At 47.4% G+C, this 23857-nt stretch overlaps 1 protein-coding gene across 3 annotated transcripts in view; it reads left to right on the top strand.

Moving 5' to 3' along the window:
* Nucleotides 1–23857, top strand: part of LOC144169758 (immunoglobulin superfamily DCC subclass member 4-like) — a 411050-nt gene that overhangs the window by 198733 nt on the left and 188460 nt on the right. For all 3 annotated transcript variants that reach the window (XM_077699085.1, XM_077699084.1, XM_077699086.1), the window contains exon 3: nt 18563–18758. In XM_077699085.1, coding sequence (XP_077555211.1) covers nt 18735–18758 — 24 coding nt within the window. In that variant the 5' untranslated portion in view covers nt 18563–18734. The remainder of the gene's footprint in view (nt 1–18562; nt 18759–23857) is intronic.

Genomic DNA, 23857 nt, shown 5'->3' with positions numbered 1-23857 from the left:
CTCACCTCGCGCGCGGTTTGCGGGCACGAACAGCAAGTCACTTAACTCTGGCGCACAAGCGGAGATGGCTTTTAGCCACGCACACTGCACATACCCCATGCGAGGTTGAGTCGTACGCCGCTTGAGAAAGATAATCCAGACCATGGGAAGCACTATCCACCCGCAGAAGCACAACGTCGCATTTCATCTCGAAACAAAGGCGTCCACAACACACACACCATCGCCTCCTGTAATGCCAAACGCATCTAGCACTTCCAAATGGGAGTGAGTAGTATGCCTGCAGCGCCCATATGCCGCGAGGTGGGGCCCCAAGCTGAACCGGGATCACGCAACCGTAACTGACTTCTAGAGCGGTTTGTGCCTTGTTGCCAGGGCAACCGATGTTTGATATTGTCAAAGAAATGGTGCTCGCTCCAGCGACAGAAAGCTCAGAGCCGCGCCGGAGCATGTTTTGCCGATGTTGCCGCTCTCCACCACGCGTCGCCCCAAGCTGAACTGGCGTTTTGTGCACGGGTTCTGTATCGGTCACATGCCGCCGGCAGGAATTACCACCGCCACAAAATAAGACCCGGCACCAGCGGGGACGCATCTGATACGGCGCTTGTTGGATAAACAGTGCGCTGTGCATCCAAGGGAGCGAGCGCAGGATCCTCCCCGTGCGGATGCGAGTTCGCCGCCGATAAAACGTCGCGTGCCGCCGATAGCAAAGTTCTGCAGCAACGTACACCGCGAAAGGGCAAGACCAGGCCGCCGCACACATGGGGCCGGATTTTTCGTTCGCTTTTCCAGCCTTGAGCGGAGTGTGGGATTCATGGTGTCAACAAAGCTTGCCCGTAGCAGACGGCTGTGTGAGCAGCGCAATAGCGGAAGTACGTCACCGCCGAGGAGCGCAGCATCATGGGAGGCAAGGCTCGCTCGCCATCAACAGCGGAGAGTAAGTTGAAAGGAGGAGGAAACGCGGCGCGACGATAATGCGCGGTTTTTGATTTGCGATTTCTCAGCTAATACTCATCGCTTCAACAAAATTCTTGCGGGAGGAGATTGCTAATACATTGCTTTATTTGGTTACATGTACATCCACGCATCGGCGAAAGGTATTTCAGGACCCCTTTAAGGGGGATTCACACGATGAATAAAATCCATCCACTATCTCCCCTTGCAGGACATCACGTCACGGCACTGTCCGGCTCCCTGCGTAAACGTGGGCGCCAGCCAGCAGAATCGCGGGCGGCGCAGGCGCCGGGCCCTCGAGAGCGGCACTGCTGGGATCAGGGGCGGCCTCTGAGGGAATTGGTTTGCGTTGACGAAATGCTTTTAAAGCAAAGCTTTACTAATATCTCCAAGCGGTTTCGCCGTCGCGGAGGAGTCGACCTTCATTTGATATCAGCTGCGCCGCACGCGACTAGCCGGAACAAGGTACGCCGTCAGCGGCGTCCGCTAGCCGCCCGGCGCCGCTGCCATTGGCGCATGCGCTCTCCGCAGCTGGTTCGCCGCCTGGCCACGTGACTCGCCGCGTGCATGCGGGCCTGGCCATGGATAAGAGCGATGCCGGGCAGTCTTCTCTTCTGTGAACATTGCGCGGGAGCTGGTGGTTTTGAGCCTCGTCGGCATGCGGCACCTGACCACCTTCGGATATCGCCGGGCAAGCTGCTTCACTGGAGGAATGCGAAGCTCGCGACGTTCGCGTAGGAGACTGGGGAAGAGAGAGTCCTTCGTTTCGGAAAACGCCGTAAGCGGGACCATAACCATAGATAAAGGCAGGCTTTGGACGAATAGAGCAAGTACAGTGAAATCAAAGGCTAACCAAGTGAAACCAAGGCTTAATTAACCAGGCTAAGCCAAGCTTTTGCTTTCATATCCAGGGTTAGCTGCACTGAGCCGCAGCCATTTCTTAGCTTCATGCACAGATACCACCCTTTGTGTGCGCTTTTGACACGTTCTGTTACGTTTCCTACTGCCTTGGATGGGCGTGGAATTATTGGGCGCTTCGGCAGCAGTCAACGCATAGCAACCAGGACCTTGGGCCCGGTTGACTCACCGCACCAGTCATCAGCAGCAACAAAGATAAGAGCGAGGCACTAAAAGTAAAGGAAGCAGAGTTACCAGACGGGCCAGCAGCCAACGCATAGACACCAGGACCTTGGGCCCGGTTGACTCACCGCACCAGTCATCAGCAGCAACAAAGATAAGAGCGAGGCACTAAAAGTAAAGGAAGCAGAGTTACCAGACGGGCCATAAGCTTTGCGACAACAACCAAGGATTCTCCAATGAGGCGTGGGTCGTCTGTAAAGATTGGAAACACCATCTCTGATCCCAGCGGCGCCGCTTCCGACGTGTAGCCTCCCGCGCTTCCGCCACCTGCGCACGTATACGCACGGGGGTGTGACGTGCTGTCGCGTCATACGCGGCGCGGTGAGTGAATGGATTTTATCCTTCAAATGAAACCCCCTTTATGCGAGTAAAATTGGACCGATATCCACACTTTCTCTACAAAGCTGTGATATAAGTGTTAGAGTGTGAATCGGACACTAAACTACCGTAACCAATACAAAGGCTCCAGGGCGACTGCGGAGGATGCTCACGGAGGTAGTTATAGGGCCGGTTAGTGTCTTATGGGAACGCCATCGTGATTCTACACGTCGCTTTGCTCCCTTTGCGTGCGCAAGGCTCGCGACCAGAAATGAACCCCTGATGCGGTAGTTGCCGTACATCACGGATGGTGAACCGACGATCCGCGGAGTACATACAGGGTTCTATAGGTATCGTCAATCGTGTGTTTGACAGCGAAGTAGACCCAGCCGCCTAACCTAAAGTCAGTTTGCATCCAACATCTTCGGCGTAAAGACAAATGTCGGTTGGCCTGCAGCCGCGAGTCTCATCGCGACCGCCAATGAATCGCCGTAACTGCTTTAGTTCGGCGCGCCCCTCCCTCTGGAGAACGCTTAGAGCCATCACTGCACTGCTTTGCTCACATTTCCACCGGGGTCTCGGAACAAATTTTGGTGTCATCCGGGCCGCTATACGGCACCTAAGACACGGAGCAAGAATAAGATAGGAGGCGAAACTAGGCTTCCTAGCGCGGCCAGATAATGTCACCAGCGCTCGTCATACGTTAAGCTAGCGGCATCTGCCGCGGGTAAAGAAACTGCGCGGCCGCCGCAATCGGAATTTCACTGCTCGGCCGCGGAGTAAATGCGGCGTCGTCCATCAGGTGCCGCTACACTCTCCTTCACCGTCGCAGCTACGAAGCTTTACAGTCCGCCCTGCTTTTCATTGTGACAATATCTGGTCTCTCGCCGACGCTTGTCGAAATAGGCCGTTTCGCCTCCTATATATTCTCGCTCCGTGACTTAAGGTTAGGTGGAAGACTGAGTTGCACCCTGCTTAAATGTGTCAGTTTGGCATTCACCTCAAGTCGGCATCCTGCTCCCGCTCCGGTGTTTCTCGGCCTTGTTTAATCAAGTTACAAGCAGCGCAGAATTACAAAGGCCAGCGCCGTGTCGTCTTGTTCCTGCGCTGTTTGTAACTGAGTTATGTACCAACTGGCCCGCCTACAATCCTTGTTTAATTGTTTTGCGTCGCATCCCTGCACGGCCTTCAGCCAAACACTGCCCGCTCGAAAAGGACACTCTTGAAGCGGACACAACTTCGAACACCGCTGCTGGAAGGAGACGCGCCAACGACACGCGGTGAACGTATCAATCACCGAACCCACTCGCATAAAAAAAAAGGGCCCATCTCCCCGCGAGGGGGACTCGAGTAAATGCGTCGCATAGGGGGTGGGTGTATTGCGTTAATGTTTAGTGTTTGGGGAGTTGGTGGTAGTGAATACGCTGTATCAGCAGCTTCTTGACGTAGTTTGAATGAGTCAAGGATATAAGGCGCGTTCGTAGCCTTTCATTCTGTGTCGGTTTTGTGGCGCAGTGGGAAGAGCACCATGTACCTCGCGTTCCGCCCACAGGTAGTGAATGCGTTGTATCAGCAGCTCCTTGACGTAGTTTGAATGAGTCAAGGATATAAGGCGCGTTCGTAGCCTGCCATTCTGTGTCGGCTTTGTGGCGCAGTGGGTAGAGCACCATGTACCTTGCGTTCCGCCCGCAGGGTCGTGGGATCGAAACCAAGCGCCAGTAAGTATTATTTTTTTATAAAGTGTAGGGGGAGGGGTGCGGACCTGTTGTTGAGAGCGAGGAGGGTAGCGTGATGCGGGAGATGAGGAGTGGGGGAGAGGGCGCACCTGGAACGGCTGTTGCGGACGCCGAGGCACGCGGACAACGCCGCGTGACATCGTGAGTTAAAGAAATGCTCTGCATTTAAAAATCAGCTAAAATCGCGAAATTCTCTTCGTACACAGGGATCTGTGAGATGCTTTAAAATTTGGCGAATGCGGCTGTCGCCTGTAAAAGCAAAAGCACCGATATCCGAACAAGAGCGCTGTGCAAATGGAAGTTTTTACTGTCGCCATTAAAAGAATTTATCTCTGCTCCCCCACCTCCATCACCATGTTTGCCGCGGGAACTCCGGAGTCGAGAAGGGAAGGGCATTTCTCACTGCCGGGATGAAAAACCGTGCTTGCCTTTCAGATGGCGCCGGCCGCCAAACGCTGTTCCGTGACGTCTCCCAGGAAACGCGGCTCCATCGGGCACGAGCTCGGCTTCAGGCGTCATCGCTCACAAACAGGCGAGCGGTAGGGAAGCATCAGGACGGCTGAGACGCCAGCGCGAATGAATGAGGGCTTTAAAAAAGGAAAATTGACAGCGATCGTTCCTTTGAACGGGCCATTGAGAGGTATGCAGATAGTATACCTATCTGTTGGCAAAAAGAAATATGCGAGGCAGGTATGCGAGGCTACCCGAAGCAAGTATACCGAGACGGAAGTGAAGGCCAGAAAATATGCGAATAGAAGGGCAATATTTGTTCAGGGTGCGGTGTTGGAGTTCTTGGTCGCCTTCTCCTGAAACGCGCTTGTTAGCGGGAAAGAAATCATCAGATTCGCTAATGCCGGAATTTGACTTTTGTCTTTTCTCTTTGCTTCACTTGTCATTTTTTGAGGCAATACAGCGCATTCTCGTCTAAATTACAGCAATTGCTAAATGAAATTTCCCGCCAAGGTGCTGCAGTCGCTTCAGAGCGGGAGGAGACTCGTTCCTTCCTGCGCAATATGTGCTCGGAAACGCACGTTTGATGCGGTAATCGGAAAGAGTGGACTGTGTCAGAATTAATCAGGAAAGCAAAGTTTGGGTTCGATAACGTGCTTTTGAACGGGGACGAGCTGGCCACCTGGTTATTTATATAACACCTCGGCGGTAAACAACTCAACACACGAGTGCACAAGCATTGCCAGATTCGATCCGGTCATGCGACGTCATTGCTACAACAGAAGATACCGCACGAAACGTCGGAAACGATGACGTATGTTTCTTTACTCAATCATCTCATTATCTGTCGGCGAAGTCTTAGGGTCTCTTATTTCGCCCCATTGCTTGGGGACACTTCTTTTTTTCTCTGTGACGAACGCATCTTCGCTCCCATATCTCTTCCTTGAGGAATCTCCTTTTCACAGAACCATACCAACAAAAGCTACCACACTCTCGGGCTTGCATGCCAGCGACGCTGCTTTCGCTGCACAAACTTGTGACTATTTCACACCTGTCACTTCGCGTCACCATAGCAACAGCGGTTCCTCCGTCTCGATTCAGAAGCGTGCTCCCTCGTCGTTGCAACAGCTGCGGCGCTAATCACACCGTCACCTCCACGGGACACGATGAGGAAAAACACTTACCGGCGCGTGCATTTGGTCCTTTTCTTCTGGATCTTTCTCCCTGCCATATGTTAATATGCTCTTGTTTCAACTCAAAACCAATCAAAAGCCTGCTTTAAACGTGCAGATATTCCAAGTAATGCGTGCTGTTTGGGCTATTTTTAACCCTTTCGGCCCTGGTGTCCTATATTTAGGACATTAACCAAAAGTCTTCTAGAAATTTGAGAACAAAACCAAAACAGATAGTTTTCTGGGAAATAGTTCTTTAAGGATGCCCCTTTCAATTGATATTTATATTGTTCGTTTTTTTGCATAGCTGAACACATGAAAGAGGAAGGCATTGCAGTGAAGACCAAATTGACGTCAGGGTGACTCCAAGGACTGAAGTCACAGTTAAATTACATGGCGGTCAATAGAAACATATTTGCACTTCCAGCTTCAATTTTTGTATGTGGCCTCAGTTCTTTGGAAAATTTATGAACACAAGCGAAATATTTTTTCTACTCGACTTTAAAATTTTAATTGCCTAATGACCTAATTAGTTGTGATGCCTTTAGGTCGCTAATTACATGCATCACAAGCTAATTTTTTGTTTGTAAATAATAGGGTACAAATATTAAAGAAAACACATAGAAAAAATCTTTTCAGTAGAAAGAAAAAATTCAGGGCTGAAAGGGTTAACTTCAGAGCATTGTTGCCAGCCAAGGCACTGAACACTTGGTGTAGAGCTGCAGAGTCATGAGATGCGATCAACACAGCCTCCTAACCTCCTAGGGATCATATCCATCCCATCTCGCGGATGCCAAATATCCATGAAATGGCAAACGGTGATTAGGACGACACAGGGCGATTCAAATTAAAGCTTATGACGAAAACATTTTGATACCGGTCTATACGCTGTGTGGCAGCGCTTATGATGCGGCTGGTTCAAACTCCAAGAAAATGTCCACGCTGGCTGCTCTTCTGTGTTACCTCCCTGACTTCTCAGACGCACAAATGTTATGACTCGGTAGCTCCCGCCGACGAAGACCATTGCGAGGCGCGGCAAAGTCCTGCGCTCTGAGCCAACTTCTCGTTACGGGCGACGAAGCGGGTACTCGGAAATCTCATTGCCGAAAGTGGAAGAGTATGTATATATAAGGCTCGCGCGCGGTGTAATATCTACGCCGCGAGCTTCGTCAGTATTCGCGCCTCACACTCGCCCGTCTCCTCCGCGTGGCCAATCATAAGAAGTCCTGAGTTTGGCCACGGGCGCCCCGAGTGAGTGAGGGATCTCTGCTGCCAAACACACACGGCCCCGTCGGCAGAACCAGGGCGCACGCGCTCGCTGCATTTTTCATGAGTGGCCTGATTCTGTGGAGACGATGTAGTCTTCGGCACATTTGCTCCTCTTCGAGTTCCGACTCCCAGGCGAAGAAGAAGAAGAATACGAGGAGTGCGGAACACCTACGGGGCAGAAAAGGGGGGAGAAGAAATGGGCAAGATGTGAGGTGAAGCATTCTTTTTTTCCCCACGTCTCTTCGCTCCTACTCTTTATTTTTTTACACTTTATTCCCTCTCCTCCACCACTTCGAGTCCTCTATATTATTCCCTCCGGTTCGAAGACCGCCTCCCACCGACTCGGCCACGGACGTCTGTGAGGCGTTCATCCAGTCCCGTTCTCATTATTGGATTTCGCGCAATCAAAGCCCGCTTAAAGTCACACTTGATTTGCACATGCCTCCAGGCTAAGGCGGACGCAGTGGCCCCTTGGGTCGTCGTCTCTCCTTTTAGCGTGGACAGGTGGAAGGTGGTCTCGCCGCGTAGTAACGACTGGATGGGCAGTGCACACTGCCGCCCCCGCCAGTGGAACGTCCCGGAAGGAAGACTCGCCTAAAGCGGGCAGCAATTTGGGGATGCAGCCTTTTTTGGAGAGTACGGTTGAGAGCAAGACGTGCTACATAAGCTCGTTTGCTTGTGATAAGTCGCAGAGGTGTGGGAGGCGGTAAGAACCTATTTATTCAGGAACGATCCTCCATTAAATTCCCGCCGGCGATTAGTTCATTCCTTTAGTTTCCTTCATTCTTCAGTTGTCAAAGAGGGCGCGTGTGAGGATGTCACAACCCCCGAGGCTTTCAAAGTGGGTTCCGGGACTTGTCGCCGGAAAAGTACGTTGGCTCGTTTTCGTTGTACATCCTGGAGCACCTCGGGACCTTACACTCACGTTAGACGTGGCCTTCGCCGTTCAGCGAAGGCAGTGCAAAGGGCGTCCGGGTACCACGACGAGGGTCAGCTCCCCGGCGACGCGAATTTGGTGGGGCAGGTCGCTTAGGTTGGCCCCTGACTTGAGTTTTATTAGCACAGCCCTCGCCGTCAACGTTTTCTCGTTGACACCCGCAAAGCGCCAGTGCTCTCTGGTCACATCATTGACACTGCCGTAGGGGGAAAACGCAGAGCGAATGTCTTACTCCGCCACCCCGTGCAACAGCCAGTGGAGCTTGAGCTTAACCTCCTGGGTTTGCGGGTCAATCACGAGGCAGCGACGCCCCTTCACCACCATCCCGATAGCGGCCAGCATCTTCCTAGTTGCGTCGGCGTTCTTGGAGGTCACTGCCCAGACGTTGTTGATTTGGTACGCGCATGGAAATTACCTCGGGCAGCGACGAAGCTGGGCCAGGGCGTCCCTGAAGTCTTCGACGCGGTACGGTCTTCCCTTTACATCGGCATAAAGAAAAACTGTAATACAGTGCGTCCGGTGGGCAGCATCGTCACGGTAATCTCATAGTCCTGTCCTTCCTTTCCCTCGTTCGGCCGCTATCACCGCTCGGTGCGAGCTCATGATTACACGTCCGTTCACAGCGGTGCCCGGAAGTGGAATGCGCTGCGCACAAAATAACCGGAGATGGCAATGGAATAACCTATATACAACATTGAGAGCCAACGTTTGTGTCACATAAATGCTTTGTACATAATTTCAAGGATTCCTGGCTGGTTAACTGAACATTTCATGAACAACAGTTAAGCAGTAAGGTTTCATAAAGCCCCCACTGTAGCTGAGCTTCGGCAAGAGCACTCTTTCGGCTACGACTGCGATTTCGCCCTGCGGGAATAGTTCTCGCCGTTATGTTGTATAACGCTTTACGCTAAAAACTTTGGTCGATATTGTTACGTGGCAGCAAGGCAAATGATACCAAGCATGGAAGATGCGAGTTATATATTTACAAGACGGTGCCGCTGAACGATGCGATCTATTTACAAGCGTCCATGACCGCTCGAGCCATGAGTCTGGTGGAGCTGCGTCAGTGTTTTAACGAGCAAACACCCTGGGAACGATCTCTTATGTTGCTCATTGGTTCAAAAAAGAAAATCCCCTCAGGGCTTGCCCATAAGCGGTAGGCAATTGTACCCTGCATATGTTAGGCCACCTTGAAGTGCACGCGCACAGAAATGAGCGCTATAACGCTATGCAATGCTCGAAGCACGGATGAAATTTACTAGCTCTTAAAACGACGGCCTGCCTAGAAAATGAATAAATCATTTCCAAATCAAGCATAATACATTTCATTTCGTTTCATTGTACTTATGGTATCATTAAAGGCCCGAAAGAATTAGAACAGGGCACTACAGGATACATTAGGTATTTAGAGAGAGAGGGAGAGAGAGAGAAAATTTTTTAATGAGACCGAAGAGATCAGCCCTGCATAATGCTGGGCTTGCTATTTCAGATAGTTGGTGAACATGTGATGCGGGTAAAATGCTAACATAAATAATACAAAGAAGAAAAGGAAAAAGGAAAGAAAATCCACAAGACGGATACACACACATAAGTAAAAAAAAAAACAAAAAAAAATACGACAGAGGCAGTCACAGGCTGGAGTCTGGTCCAGAGGCTCTAAGAAAACGCGCAAGAGCTTTAAAACCCTGCACCACGCTGTCTTCGCTGCTGCAGGGGCCTAGAAAGTCCATCATGCAGAGAGTTTCCGCCCGTAATAAACTTCGCACTGCCATTCGCGCCGAGTTGAAACGTGGACAAATACAGAACAGGCGTTCAATGTCCTCTCGTCCACCGCAAAGCGGACACAGAGGTGATGGAACCAGACCGATTTTGTAATGAAAGCTTTTGGTATAGCCTACTTTGAGGCGCAGGCGATGTATAGCACACTCTGTTTGCATGGATGAACCGTGAGGTATACGAAGCGTACACTGCGGATCGAGATCGTAAAGGGGGGCGTACTGCAGGTCCGGGTTCCGCCAGTGCTGCAAGTGCATGCGCCATCCGAGAGCTGTGGTTATTCCATTGACGTCCTCTTTGGATAAAGGGAGTTGTGCTGTTGAGTTTGTGGAATGGACATCGCGGGCGAGCCGATGAGATATCCCATTGCCCATGATGCCACAGTGTTCTGGCAGCCACTGCAAAGAAATAGTGTGCCCGTTGCGGAATACTTCCCGTTGCGGAGAAGCGCTTGTAGCGCAGCGCGGGAGTCCAGGAAAATTACCCTGGGTGTTCGAAGGCAGTCCTTGACAATCTGCAGCACAGGTCTTACTGCTGCCAGCAGCGAGCCCCAACTCGCCCTATGAGATTCTTTCTTCGCCCTCAATTTGAGAAAACATCATGGCTTCATTCATGTGATGAGAATCTGGGCGACGGAAAGGGCTAAATAGAAGAAATGAAAGAATATAAGTAGCCAAAACCGGCAAAGGCTTGACATCGCCTGTCAAGTAGCCGCGATTTACCTGTCTGCTCTGCATTACCATCACTTATACGGAGCCTTCTCTCGCCGCTGTATAGCACTGATCCTTACGAAAAGCAAACTCGGGCTACTCCTACGTCATGTTCCTTTTTTTAATTGCCGCTAACGATCGAGAAAGAGAAAAATCCCACGGTGCGCAGTCTACGTGGCTAGCGCTTGCACCTACCTTCGATTGGCGCGGCTTCAACACACGAATTGTGCAATAATAGCTTAATGCGCACGCTTTTGGTTCTAAATACAGACGGCAATGGGAAGCTGTGTGTTGCAAACTATTATATTAGGGGAAGAGCGTTCGGCTCAAAATTTACTGCTATTATCTGACCATCCCTGCACTTGCGAGTGGGAGAGCTCCGTCACTCACCTGCATCTTCCTTGACGGTGTAAGCTAATTTGCGCGCCAAATCATTTTATTTTCTGCCAAATGGAGTGCTCGAGAATTTACTTTATCCTGGCGGTGGGACGGAGCCTGTGCCGCAAGAATATAGAAAGCGCCGTGCTCATGAGTGTTGTTCAGTAATACCAACATGTAAGAAACGCAGAGACATGTACTACCCAAGGCTTCCTCCCAAGTGGTGCCGCCTAGCGCATGATGCCTATAAAACTAGATCGTTAGAAGCTATGCGATGTTCAGGGTCAACGTACTAGCAGGGTTACCAAGGGCCACCCAAATTCAGAAAGAGAGAGAGAGAATCAATATTTTTATTTATCGAGCAGAGGCTGATGTGTGGGCCTCACCCGTGGAAGGCGTCCCTAGTCGGGGATGCCTTGACTTTGGCTGGCCGTCCGTGATCGGGTCACCAGTTTAAGTTGGATATCCGGGTGCGGGCTGGCCAGGGAAACCCTCCACACTCGAACGTCCATATCAAACTAGCGACAACCAAGATTACTACGAGTGGTTACTATTTCCAGTATTTCAATAAAGAGTAGCAGGGAAGGGAAAGGCGTTAAAAGAAGGAAAAGAATAGGGCATGCGGCTTAAAAGCTGGATGAAGATTTTATCTACAAATGTCTTACTCTCTCATCAATTTTGTGTTTTTGAGTGCCAGCGTACGCAGCTACCTATACTTGGTTTGCTCACTACCTGGGGGATATTTTGTTGCTGCTTTGTGGAGCGCCGCAAACAAACAAACAAACAAACAAACAAACAAACAAACAAACAAACAAACAAACAAACAAACAAACAAACAAACAAACAAACAAACAAACAAACAAACAAACAAACAAACAAACAAACAAACAAACAAACAAACAAACAAACAAACAAAGAAACAAAGAAACAAACAAACAAACAAACAAACGAACAACCAAACAAACAAGCAAACAAGCAAACAAACAAAAAACTCCAGCCATCGCCAAACTGCGTGCTACGCAACCCTTTAAAATCTTGACTACTTTCTGTTCGAGTGGCGTCTCTCTTCGCGATAAGCTACGTATCCAATATCATCAAGATTGCAGTGACGAAATAAACTCAACCCATACGAATATACCAAGTGCATGACCGTTGTGAAATGCAGTAGGAAATATTATCTTGATTCAGAGCACCTTTATCAGCGAGTAATGGGTCTCAAGACAGAAAGCCTGCTTCGGAAAACGAAGCTTGAGCTTCTCGGTGGATATACATGCCGGGCTGCCCCGGCATTCCTTTTGCCATTTTTTTCTCTGCACCTGGTTTCTCAGTTCAGCTACGGACAATAATGCAGAAACATCAGGGCTTCGCCGTGTCCCACTCTCCATCTCTTCTTTCGGGGACCGCCCTTTATTTCCGTCGTATACGACGTCGTCGTCTCTACGGACCGTGTTGTGGTTGGATTGCGAGAACGAGGGAAGAGACAAAGTCAAAAGAAAAAGGAGAACATCCGCTCCGCACAAACACGCAGGAATTGCGGTCGAGATTCTTTATTTCTCGGAATTCCTTTTCGAACCTCCTTCTTTTGTAATTTGCCATACCTCTCTTGCTTTATTTTCGCCCAGTTCTACGTCTCCGGACGTTATCGATCGTAATATCATTCGTCCGCGTCTGTCGAACTTCCGTTGAATAGCGAGGGCAGAGCTTTTCTTTCTCTTCTTCCATAAAGCCAGTGGACTGCATTTTTTTCTTGGCGGTGTCATGATGGCGTACACCATTGTGTACATACGTGTGAAGTGAAACGTCGAGGAGGCACGGATTCGTATGGGTCGGGTGACGCCGTTAATAGTGCCTTTGTTTTCCCTATTTCCATTTTATTCTGGAGGCCAGCGGAGCAACTGCTCCTCCCTTTAGCGTTCATTGCGGAAACAGCTTCGCTCCTCGACGGCCCCGGGTAAATCCAAGTCACCCAGCGCGCCTGTCCGTTCGCTTCTGGAATTCGCCGGCGCTTCCGGAACATTGGAAAGGGATCAGTGCAGTCCCAGTGAGCGCGAACAGAAATGTCTGGTCAGCCGAATAGAAAAAAGAAAAGCTATGAAGTGGAGGCGAGAACGGGCAAGCCAGGCGCAATGTCAGTTTTTATTCTCGAGTTTTGGTTCGCCTACTTTTTTTTCAATATTTCCGTGCTTCGTTCAATATCCCACAATCCTTCTTCCCTCCTTTGGGCTTGTTCCGAAAGTTTTCCACGCGTCACCCCTGGGCTGCCTTTTCAGCTGCGCCTCCTCTGAGCTCCTTTTTTCCCCTTTCCCCCGCTTGCGCTCTTTTCTGTTTTTTTTTTCTAGACGGCTGGTATTCTCTTCACTCAAAAAAGTTTGCCCGAGTTCTCTTTCACACAGCTCGCGGACATTTCCTGCGTGAGGTCGGTTTTGTGACTCGAGGAAGCGTGTGCCTTTGCCTACAACTTCTCTCTTCCTTCGCAAAACTGCGTTGACGTTGTCTTTTTTCTATTCCTTTCTTTTGATCGCTTTCTTCCCTCGGCCGCTTGGCATCGTGGCTTGTAACCCTTGACGTATACGGCGACTCTCGCGCATGTGGATATAGGGATCGTGGAAACATTTGACGCGCGGCCGAGTTTGAAGCCGTCGTAAGAACGAGCTTCGCGTTGTGTCGCTGGAATCCAATAATCATTGGCGAAGAGATGTTCTCACGTCAGAGAATTTGACAGACATTGATGAATGTTACGTGGAATAAGGTTCTTTGCTGTTCATTATTTCTGCTGTTTTGTTTATCCTATAGTACGCATTTCTTAAAGGTTCCCTAGAAAAAAGGACCCGTTACTGGGCAAAATAAGGGAAAGAGCTGCGATCACAATTGATAAGGGAATGAGCGAAACTCTCAGTTGTGCGAAGACGCAGACTATAAAAAAAACTCAGGCAGAGAGCTAGTGAAAACGTGCGTAGCATTCGTAGTTAAACCGTCCCTACCCCACTTTCTTCTCAAGCTGCTCTTTCCTTCTTGGCGGCAGGATTCGAACTGGGTGCGCGGCAAGAAGAATTTACGGACATCTAGTTATCTAACCTCTGTCCTAAAGGGACACTGAAGTGAATTTGCCAAACTTCTGTTTTTGTTGGCATTGCATAGACTGGCTCAAATAGACACACTTTTCTTCATTTATCCAATCGATGAAGCAGTATTCAAAGTATAAAGCCTGAAAGAAAGAAGAAATATCACCACGGGAAATTTTCGGCGGTGCCGCAACGACTAACAGCAATGACGCGCATACGACATTCAATGGTGATTGGACGGTGTCCAAAATTAGAATTCAAACCAGCTTCGGTTTCGTTTTTGTGAAACAGCATGCTTGGCATCTGATGTTATTGTTGGCTGGGCATAATCGATATCCCAGTAATCCGCATTCCGTGCGTCTGCAGTATTTTTGGCTGTAAAATGCGTCAGACAAACCTTCCAGAGCGGCTTGCAATCTTATCGATTACTAGGCGAGGCATACGCAGTGGATGAGCGTCATCTGCGTCACCGGAGACACTCAACCATTGGAGCTTCGTGCCCGCCCTTGGAGCTTGCCAGGCTCGTGCCTGTATCGTAAGGGGCGTGTTCGCACAAGACCAAGGGTCGGCTTATTCGACACTGTGCCCGCAAGCAGTAGGTCCTTATCGCAACTCCACTCAAACGAGAAATGCTGCGCGGAAGTGTTTGTCTGCGTGTGTTCTGAGCTTACGCTCGTGATTCAATGAAGGTTGCAGCTAATCACAAAAAAAAAAGACCACGGGGATACGAACTTACGATTTGCAAAAAAAAAAAATATATATATATATATACCTAGCTCTTTAGACCACTCGGCCATAAGCCAACGGTGTCTGGGGCGGAAATGTAGACCATATAATCTATGGGCAGTTTACATTTTTATTTAGTTTTAGCACGTCAAGCAGCTGAGATGACTATTTCTTGTATAGCGCTCATTCAGTAAGCGCCCCCCAAATTCCCACAACATCTTGTCTAGCGATTGCATTGCTGAGACGGGAAAGCGTTGCAGATGTGTGGACCTGCTGCTGACCGCTGTGCTGGTTCACCCAGCGCAAAAGGTGATTCTCGCACCTTGGTTTTAAGCTGTACGATAAAAGTTTCGGTTGATTTTATCTAGCGTACCAGTCAGCGATAAGCGTCGCATGTGCGCTTGTGTGGAGCGACTTGTACTTGCAAGTAGATACAGTCTACAAACTAACAAACTAGAGGCCCATTCTTCCAGGCAACAATCGGGTCGTCGCTTAGTTTCAACTGCGCGAACGAATTGCGACGACCCGCCGGCGGACGGCCTACTTAACGCTGGGCCGACAAATTCTGTCAGAGCATCGGTGTGTCGTTCAGTAGCGCAGTCAAGCCGAGCCATCTCGATTGAGCGTCATACGAAACTATGATAGGAAATCGGCGAGAAGGATGCACAGAGGAGGACAGCACTTTCAAATCGATTTTTCGAATAAATTCGCGTAAAGGCAGCGGAGTGGTCGACACATGGCCGGAGACTTCAGACTACAATTTGCGCAAGTAATCCCGCAATGTTTACAAATCACTCGAGTGTCCTTTTAAGGGTGCAACACAATGCCACTAATGGGTCTGTTCAGCGGTCTACAGCCTCTCGTATGTCCCATTGCAGACACAGGCCATCATCGTCACCGCACCGCTATGTTTGTTCTTTTCTTGTTTTAACTAACCTAACACGCTCGGGAGTATGCTAGGGAAGTTGACCTTTCTCCACCCAAGTATATATCAGGGGAATATTCGCTTTCAAGGTAGTACTGAGACAGCAAAGTGCAAGGCTGTGGCTATTATCATATTGGAAGGCTGATGGAGGAAAAGAAGACAGGCGATTGTAGTGTAGGACAGCTACCATATGTAGCAGACCAAGTTTGCTTTAGCGCTAAAATAATGCAGCAGTACAACATATGAATTAGCCTTTTGGCCATGTGACACATGTCAACACGCCGTTAAAAGGGGAGCGCCATTAGGAATCAATCAATAAATCAATCAATCAATCAATCAATCAATCAATCAATCAATCAATCAATCAATCAATCAATCAATGAATGAATGAATGAATGAATGAATGAATGAATGAATCAATCAATCAATCAATCAAGCAAGCAATCAATCAATCAATCAATCAATCAATCAATCTTTTGTATATTTCAATTTCAGGGATTTATTATTTTCTTTCCCGAAGCTCCACCCGGCAGTTCCTTACCTCTGTGGCATCACCACACTGTAAAGACGCGATCTTATCGACTAATGTTTCTGGCTTATTTTTATAACAAAGAATGCACCGTCTTTTTAAATAAAAGAATGCTCCAGAAATTCAGAGAATTATCTACTAATACGTGGAATTCTTGTGCCGCTTGTCTTGAGTGTGAGTGTCTAAACCAACTTCTTCGGTTTTCCTAAATCCTGTCCGCCGAATTACCTCCATTTGCGCTATGATAAGTGGAACATTCGCGAAATCTGCATTATTCTGCAAATGCAGGCCGTTATAAGGTTCGCGCTTTTCGGTAATTTCTTCTTTTTCTTTTCCTTCTTTTTTTCTTTTTTTCCCTTTTCTTATTTTTATATTTTTCTTTTTTTTTTTAGTTGTACAAAATTTTGTTGGACCAATTATCTCTATTTGCGTTATTATAATCACTACACTGGGAACTTTCCCGGAATCTGCAATATTGTGGAAATGCAGGGCGTTACACGGTTAGCCCGGTTTTGTAATAATTTTATATTTGTCTTATTTTCTAGTTTTTCAAATTTTCCTCCCTCCATTTGTCTTCATTTGCGCTATTATAGCGATGACACGTGAAACTTGCCCAAATAGGCATTATTGTCGAAATTCCCTGCATTATAGGTTATGCCAGTTTCCGTAATTTTTTTATATTTTTCGTAATCCTTAGTTTCTAAAAATTTCGACCGATCAAATACCTGCATCTACGTTATTATAACGATTACATTTTGGATTTTGGCGAAATCTTCGTTATTGTGGAAATGCAGGTTGTTACATTTTTCGCCATTTCTTGTAATTATTTTACATAATTTTTATATTTCTAGATTTCCAAAATTTTCTTCGACCAAACATCTTTATTCAAGGTAATACAACGATTACAAGTGAAACGTCTACGAAATCTCCATTATTGTCGAAATGCCATGCGTCATACGTTTTGCCAATTTCCGTAATCTTTTAATATTTTTCTTATATTCTAGTTTTCCACAATTTCGTCGGACCAATTATCTCCATTTACGTTATTATACCGATTACATTTGGAACTTCCCGAAAACCTGCATTACTGTGGAAATGCAGTGCGCTACACTGTGCACCAGTCTCCGTAATTTTTTTATATCTTTCTTATTTGTTAATTTTTCAAAATTTTCTTCGACCAATTGTCTCCATTTACGCTATTATAACGATTACTGGTGGAACTTTCGCGAAATCAGCATTATTGTGGAAATGGTATGCGTCATACATTTTGCCCATTTCCGTATTCTTTAAATATTTTTCTTATTTTGCCGTTTTTCAGAATTTCGCCATACCAATTATCTCCCTTTACGTTATTATAAAGATTACATTTGGAACTTTCGCGAAATGGGCGTTACTGTGAAACTGTAGGACGTTACACGGTTCGTCATTTTTTGTAATTCTTTTACTTTTTTTTCAGAATTTCGTTCAACCAATTATCTTTATTTAAGCTAATATAACGATTACAGGTGAAACTTTCGCGAAATCCGCAGTACTGTGGAAATGCCATGCGTTATACGTGTTTTCAATTACCGTAATTTTTTATTATCTTTTTATTTTCTTGTTTTTCAAATGTTCGTGCGACAAGTTACCTCCCTTTACGCTATTGCAGCGATTACTGATGAAACTTTTGCGGTATCTGCATTTTTGTGGAAATTCTGGGCGTTACACGGTTATGGGTATGGGGGTATTTGGCGAAGAATCCTACGCATTCAAAATGCGTTGGGCTGGGTTAATTATTTGATATATTCCTCCAATATGCCTGAGGCTACCTGGGTACTGATCAATGTTGGCGTGTATCAAATTTATCACGAGTGGGCGTAGTCTGTAGAGGATTTGATTACATACCCTTTTACCTCACATGCTGTTATGGGCGGCACATAGCTGGCGTAAGTGGTTTTTGGAGGCACGAGCAAGCGTGTATGAAGATACCGACCGCATCCCTCCAAAACCTACGTTACTAGCGTGGTCGTGGGGAACTGAAACGTTCGGGAAGGTGGCGGAGTGAACATGATGAGCGGACGAGCATTTTTTCCAGTTCCTAAAATGCGTGTGGAGGGTTATTGTACTTTAGTGATTGTCACCCACTCTCCTGTAGAAAAATCGTTGGCGCGTCATATTCACGACTTCCGAAGGTCGCGGACGTGGCGCCGGTTTGGGCGGCTGATAGAAGGGTTCGTCGATATCGTGAATACGATGTCTACTTCCCACCCTGGTTGTCAGGTGCGCCAGCTGCCAGTGCACATGAAGTTCTGCCGCTTCAGCAAGGCTGTAAAAGCAGAGGTGTTTTTTGCACCGGTGTGCACTAGGCCAGAACTGTGGTACACGCTTTCTTCGTAATCATACTGGTGTAGCCGTATTGTCGGGCGCTGCTCGCATGTAACCGAAACCTCCGAACAGACGCTTCAGGTGTGAAAATATTTGTCTCCCGTTTCATCTTTTTACAGAAATATCGCTCTTTCTGGCGCGGGGACTGCGAGGCGAAGGTGGCCAAGAGCGTCCGCGCCACCATGTGCGAGGCCTCTTCATGAGTGACCGCTTCCCACGCCTGGGAAGCCACCTCCGATCGCATCTTCTGAGTCCCACTATCTCGCAGTCGGTCCTCGTACACCGCTGTGGATGCCCCGAAACTCGTCGACAGCCGTAAGAGACATTTCTCTCCCTTTCCTTCTGTTACAAAACAAACTGTGTTTTCGTGGTTAAATCGCCGTTCACTGCGCAAGGATCACAATTTCTATCCCAGTTGTACGAGTCGGGTTGAAGTGCACAAACCTAAATACACTGGCAAAACCCGATTTGTTTATGAAGCAGCCTAAAGTATGTTTGCTGATGCGCCCCTTTTCTGAAAGCGGTAACTGCGACGGTGCAGCTTTGAATGTTGTAAAGCATTTTTCAAGCGATTTACAATCAACTAGAACCGGATATTATTTTATCCATGCTACAACGCAGAGCGAACTCGTTGGTCTAGGAAAGAATGAGCGTCTTCCATGGCAGCGTATGCCATGTCGGGAATTTTCTGCAATATCTTGTACGGCGCGAGAGAAAGAGAAACAACGACAAAAGGGCAAAGCCGTGGTGCCTTCCTAGTGAGTTATTGCTGATTGTTTAAGTGAGTGCATCTGAACAAGCAGTGGGCAAAAACTTGGTGCTTAGCATTCTGCACCGCATTAATTAGTTGTCCCTTTATGACGGTGACAGCGCGCACAAAAATGCCAGGACGCTTTCTCAGTAGGGAAACGGGAGGCCTCAGTATTGGTATTTTTGTGGAAGTTCTCCGTCTTTTCTTCGATGATATTCTAAACCATTCATACGGAGTAACTGTTCTGGAGCGCTTTTGTCGACGAAAAATTAAATGCGTTTATTGGAATCTTTACAATTTCACCACATAAGAGAGATCATTCAAAAACAATAAAAAGAAATAGTTGACTTTGAACGGGAGCAACTGCGATCGGCTTTATGAACGAAGACGGTCGTGAAAGGACTAATCATTTCGTAAAAGGAAGACAGTTTTGATTACCAATCAAACAATCCGAAACTGCATATACATTGTAAAAGGTAATGAGTCTAATGATCCTCCCTGCCTGTTCGGATGGATGCCGGATGTGTTAACAGCATAGTTTAAAAAAAGATCAAATGAAATTTATGAAAGTGAATAATGATGTTTTGGTGGGATTTCGCGGACCATTAAGTTTTAAAAAAAACGATTGTTCGAGCCAAAAGGTTTAGATAAGACTGGTATTTCTCAAAGCACTCGCTGCAAAGCGTATCTTCTCTGAAGCTCTCCCGCGAACTTGCAAAGGTCGTCGCCAAAGCCCCGGGTGATCTCTTCGTTGGTTATCCATGCCTGTCTGGCTGTGCACATCACATCGTAAGGCTGCCGACGAGTGCAAGCCAGCATTGTACTGTTCTTGAGAACATTAAAGGGTCCATGAAGAGAAACTACAACTTTGTTTAACTTTAAAGAGTTTGACTTTAGTACCTCACTCAGCTTCATTTCGTCCACGAAAGACGTTTTTTAACCGACGAAGACGCAAGAAATAGTTAAGGACTTTCAAATTTCGCGCCACAGTGACGTGTTATCGGCGCGAGTGACGTCATATGGGCCAGCACTAAAAGCACAATTTTCAGTGGGTTAGGTGCACGTTACCCTTCAAGTGATTCGACGGAACTAGCGGCCCTACTACAATCGTCCAGTCATGTGTCCTCGCGATTGATTAGTTTGACCGCCGTCAATCGCCCAAACAAAATTCTGTGACGTCATAGAAAAGTTGCCGTAAACTGGCTAGCGAGTAAACACACCTCCACACGTTTTCTTTAATATCTCCGTTATTTTCTGGAAGTTTGCGATGAAATCGGTATTATTTTTATCAGGACAAAGCAGCTTTTCTAATGAACCAAACTTGTATTTTGTCTTCATGGCTCCTTTAAACAAGAAACGGGGACCTAGTCAGGTACTTCTGGTTACCTTTTGTGCCCGTGCCCTTAGATTTGGTGAAAAACTAAGAGCTTAAAACTTAAACCTAAAAACTAAAAACTTTATTAAAAAATCGGATGCCAACGGAAGACACCAAAGATGCCGCTGCATTTGCCGACCTTTCGCATGAAAGGTGCCTAACCCAAGGCCGGTGAACACATCACATCGTAATGAGCACATCACATCGCACATCACATCGTAAGGTTGACGACAAGCGCAAGCAGGCGTTGTACTGTTCTTGAGAACATTAACATTGGACAGGGTACGGGGACCTAGCCAGGTACTTCTGGGTACCATATGCCCCGTACCCTTAGTTTTGGTGAAAAAGTAGAAAACCAATAAAAAACCTAAATCCAACAGAAGACACCAAAGATGCTGTGGCAGTCATCAACCTTTCCCATTAAAGTTGCCTTACCCAAGGCCGGTGAGCACCAAACAAATATGCAGAATCTTGCACGAAAATTTTTACCTTGAACTTTGAATGTCTGATTTTGGGAAGCGATAGCTTGCCTTTGGAAGCAGCCGCGAAAACATTATAGTGAACTGCCGGCACCTCCTATCATATGAATAATGCAGCACCATCAAATAAAATAGTAGTAAAGTAAAACAGCAGCGCGATTTCAATCATGCGCTAACCAAAATAAAAACACACACGACATTGGTGCTGGATCAATTCAGAAGCGTGGTTGAAGTTTGCGCTATGGGCTCGGTTTTTAGCCGCCCGCTGTATTTTCAGTTGTCTTTTGTTATTGCGTTCTCATTCTTACAATTCATGCATGCTCATTGGAGATTCAAGGAAGGTCGCCCGTATCGACCTGGTTCCGAAAGGTGCTGGGGCGCGGTAAAAAGATAGATGCGAGATGAAGCAATGCCATGACATCTTGCTGAATGCCACGTGGAGCCCTCCTACTAGCGGAAGTTCGTTATCGTAGGATCGTATAAGGACATGAAGAACCTGACACACCTGCTATTGCTTGTAAATCTAGTTGGCAATGAACTAAGTTAAGACACCAATATTTTGCATTTATTTTTATCACGTGTTTCAACGAAGGCAGCGTTGAATGTTAACAACCTATTATGTAAATATTCATGATCATACATGTGTGCAACCTACAGTTCATTGGTTAAGACGCTGTCACTCCCCTTTTGAAAATTTAGAAACATTTTAACGGGATTCAGCGGTTGGATCGAGCTATAAGGTACAACATGCATATATAAGGTACATGCATATATAACTTCGAGACAAAAGTAACCTCTAGAGAGTAAGCCTCGAAACATACACACGTTTTTTCCCGTCGTGGTCTGCGCATTCTAGAAATAGAGCTGCGGTGAAGAAGTCGGAGATACCCTTTGCGGCAGTGATGGTTCAACAAGTTAATATTCTGCTCTGTTTATCTGGTCACATGCCGAGTTCAGGAGCGGAAATACATCGCCATAGCTTCATTATCCAACCGGGGCTGTCCGATGCTGGGTATAAAAATTTTATAAACTCTGCCGCATACCTGCGTACCCTGCCCGTCCTAAAGTAGAAATGAGCCTAAATCCTTCAATATTATGAATATAAAGTGCACCGAAGAATGAGCGTTCGGTCACGAAAATGAAATCGGATTATTCGTACAATGAGGGCTGCGGGTGCTTCGTGGTGGCGGAGTCCATTCGGGTATAATTACAAAACTGCATTACTTTGTTTAGCATGCCCTATACTAATCAAAATAACTGTGACTCTCACAAATTTTCGTAATTGCTTTTATATACTGCATCTATATAATTTATCCGCATCTGCGAATAAAGAATAAGGTAGTTCCAACCACAAAACGGCAGCGACAGGAAGCTCAGTGAAATGCGAAATCATTTTTGGTTGTTAGCTGCCACCGATGTATTGCATAGTCGATGCACGCTATTGATTAGGATTCGCCATTACTATTGGTAATTCCAAGGACATACACGGCTCATCCCGGCGCACATTGACGCCAAACTGCCGATTATTCGTTCGGGTATTTCGTTATTGATCGCCACGTGCTAATGCTCGTTCCACCGATGGCACATGTTAGATAATGTACCGCTGTACGGCCTTGCCACTGTTACGGGTCAATGAGGTAATACGTTACAGCAAAGGTTTTTTTTTATTTCCGGTTCGTAACGGTAGTGTCCTCGCGGTCATGCCGAAGCAAACCAGATAGTCTAGATCGTCTGGACTGGCCCACTTCTCCATGAAAGAAAACAAGGTTTCCCATTTCACGGCTCGGGCCCTCGCCCTCGCCAACCAGACCCCGAAAGGAGAACGGGGCCCCACCATCTCACGATGTACCACGAGATGACGCCACCAACGCTACAGACGATGCATAAGGGCTCTTCCAACACTGCAGCGACAGATGACAAAAACGCCGACACTGGATCTCAGGTTGCTTTAAGGCTCAAAATGATACTTTCTCGCACGCCATTAAATGAGTACGGTTCACTACGAAAATTTTGTGAACAACCAAACCAGACACACTCCTTCACGTCATCTGAGAATGCCAGCACAACCAATTTTTACAGACCCCTTCTTCCTTCTCCTATTCTGGATCAGTGAACCTAACCAGGCCCTTCAGGTTGAGAAAGCTGCACTGGCGAAGATGGCACATGCAGTTGTGGATGGAGAAGCCACTCCCATTAAAGGCAATGCCCAAATAGTTTTTTTTCTTCTGATCCTCCTAGCCGAAGTCGAGTATCAGCGGCGGCGCATACATGGCCGGCCATCGCTGGTGCTCGCTAGACAGCAATAGCCGGTTCTACAATCAACAAACGTGGGTGCAAAAATGAGGCACCCGTGGTAGAAACGCAGGCCCATCTCGTACTACAGCCGAAGCTAACGTTATATACGTTGTGCGCCGTGCCTCTCAATCCCCACTGTCGAGCTTTAACAGCGTGCCTTGGCCGGCTCCTCTGTCGACGTCCAACGACGTCCGACGTCCAACGTGTCCGCGCCAAGTGCGAACAGCGAGCTCAAAAAATCTATCTATAAACTCCAAAAAGGGCGCAGGCAACACTTTATCCAGCTGGCCGATGCCCCCGAGTGGGTACGTGCCGAACCCTTCAGGGCATCATCATCATCATCATCATCCCCATTGAATAACGTTGGTAAAGTCGGCTTTGCCGCAAGGCGTTTCGGCGTACGCCACCACCGACGGCACAAGTCATCCAATACCAATTTCGCTTGAATAAACATGTCTACTCTTTCTCTGTCTCTCTCTATCTAGTAATTGGTCGCCACAACGAGTGTGACAAA

This window comes from Haemaphysalis longicornis, unplaced genomic scaffold (assembly GCF_048455015.1).
Source record: "Haemaphysalis longicornis isolate Haplotype H1 unplaced genomic scaffold, Haemaphysalis longicornis Haplotype H1 scaffold_2, whole genome shotgun sequence".
NCBI classification, from domain to species: Eukaryota; Metazoa; Arthropoda; class Arachnida; order Ixodida; family Ixodidae; genus Haemaphysalis; species Haemaphysalis longicornis.
The sequence above is the reverse complement of the archived record's forward strand: the minus strand, read 5'-3'. Positions and strand labels throughout refer to the sequence as shown.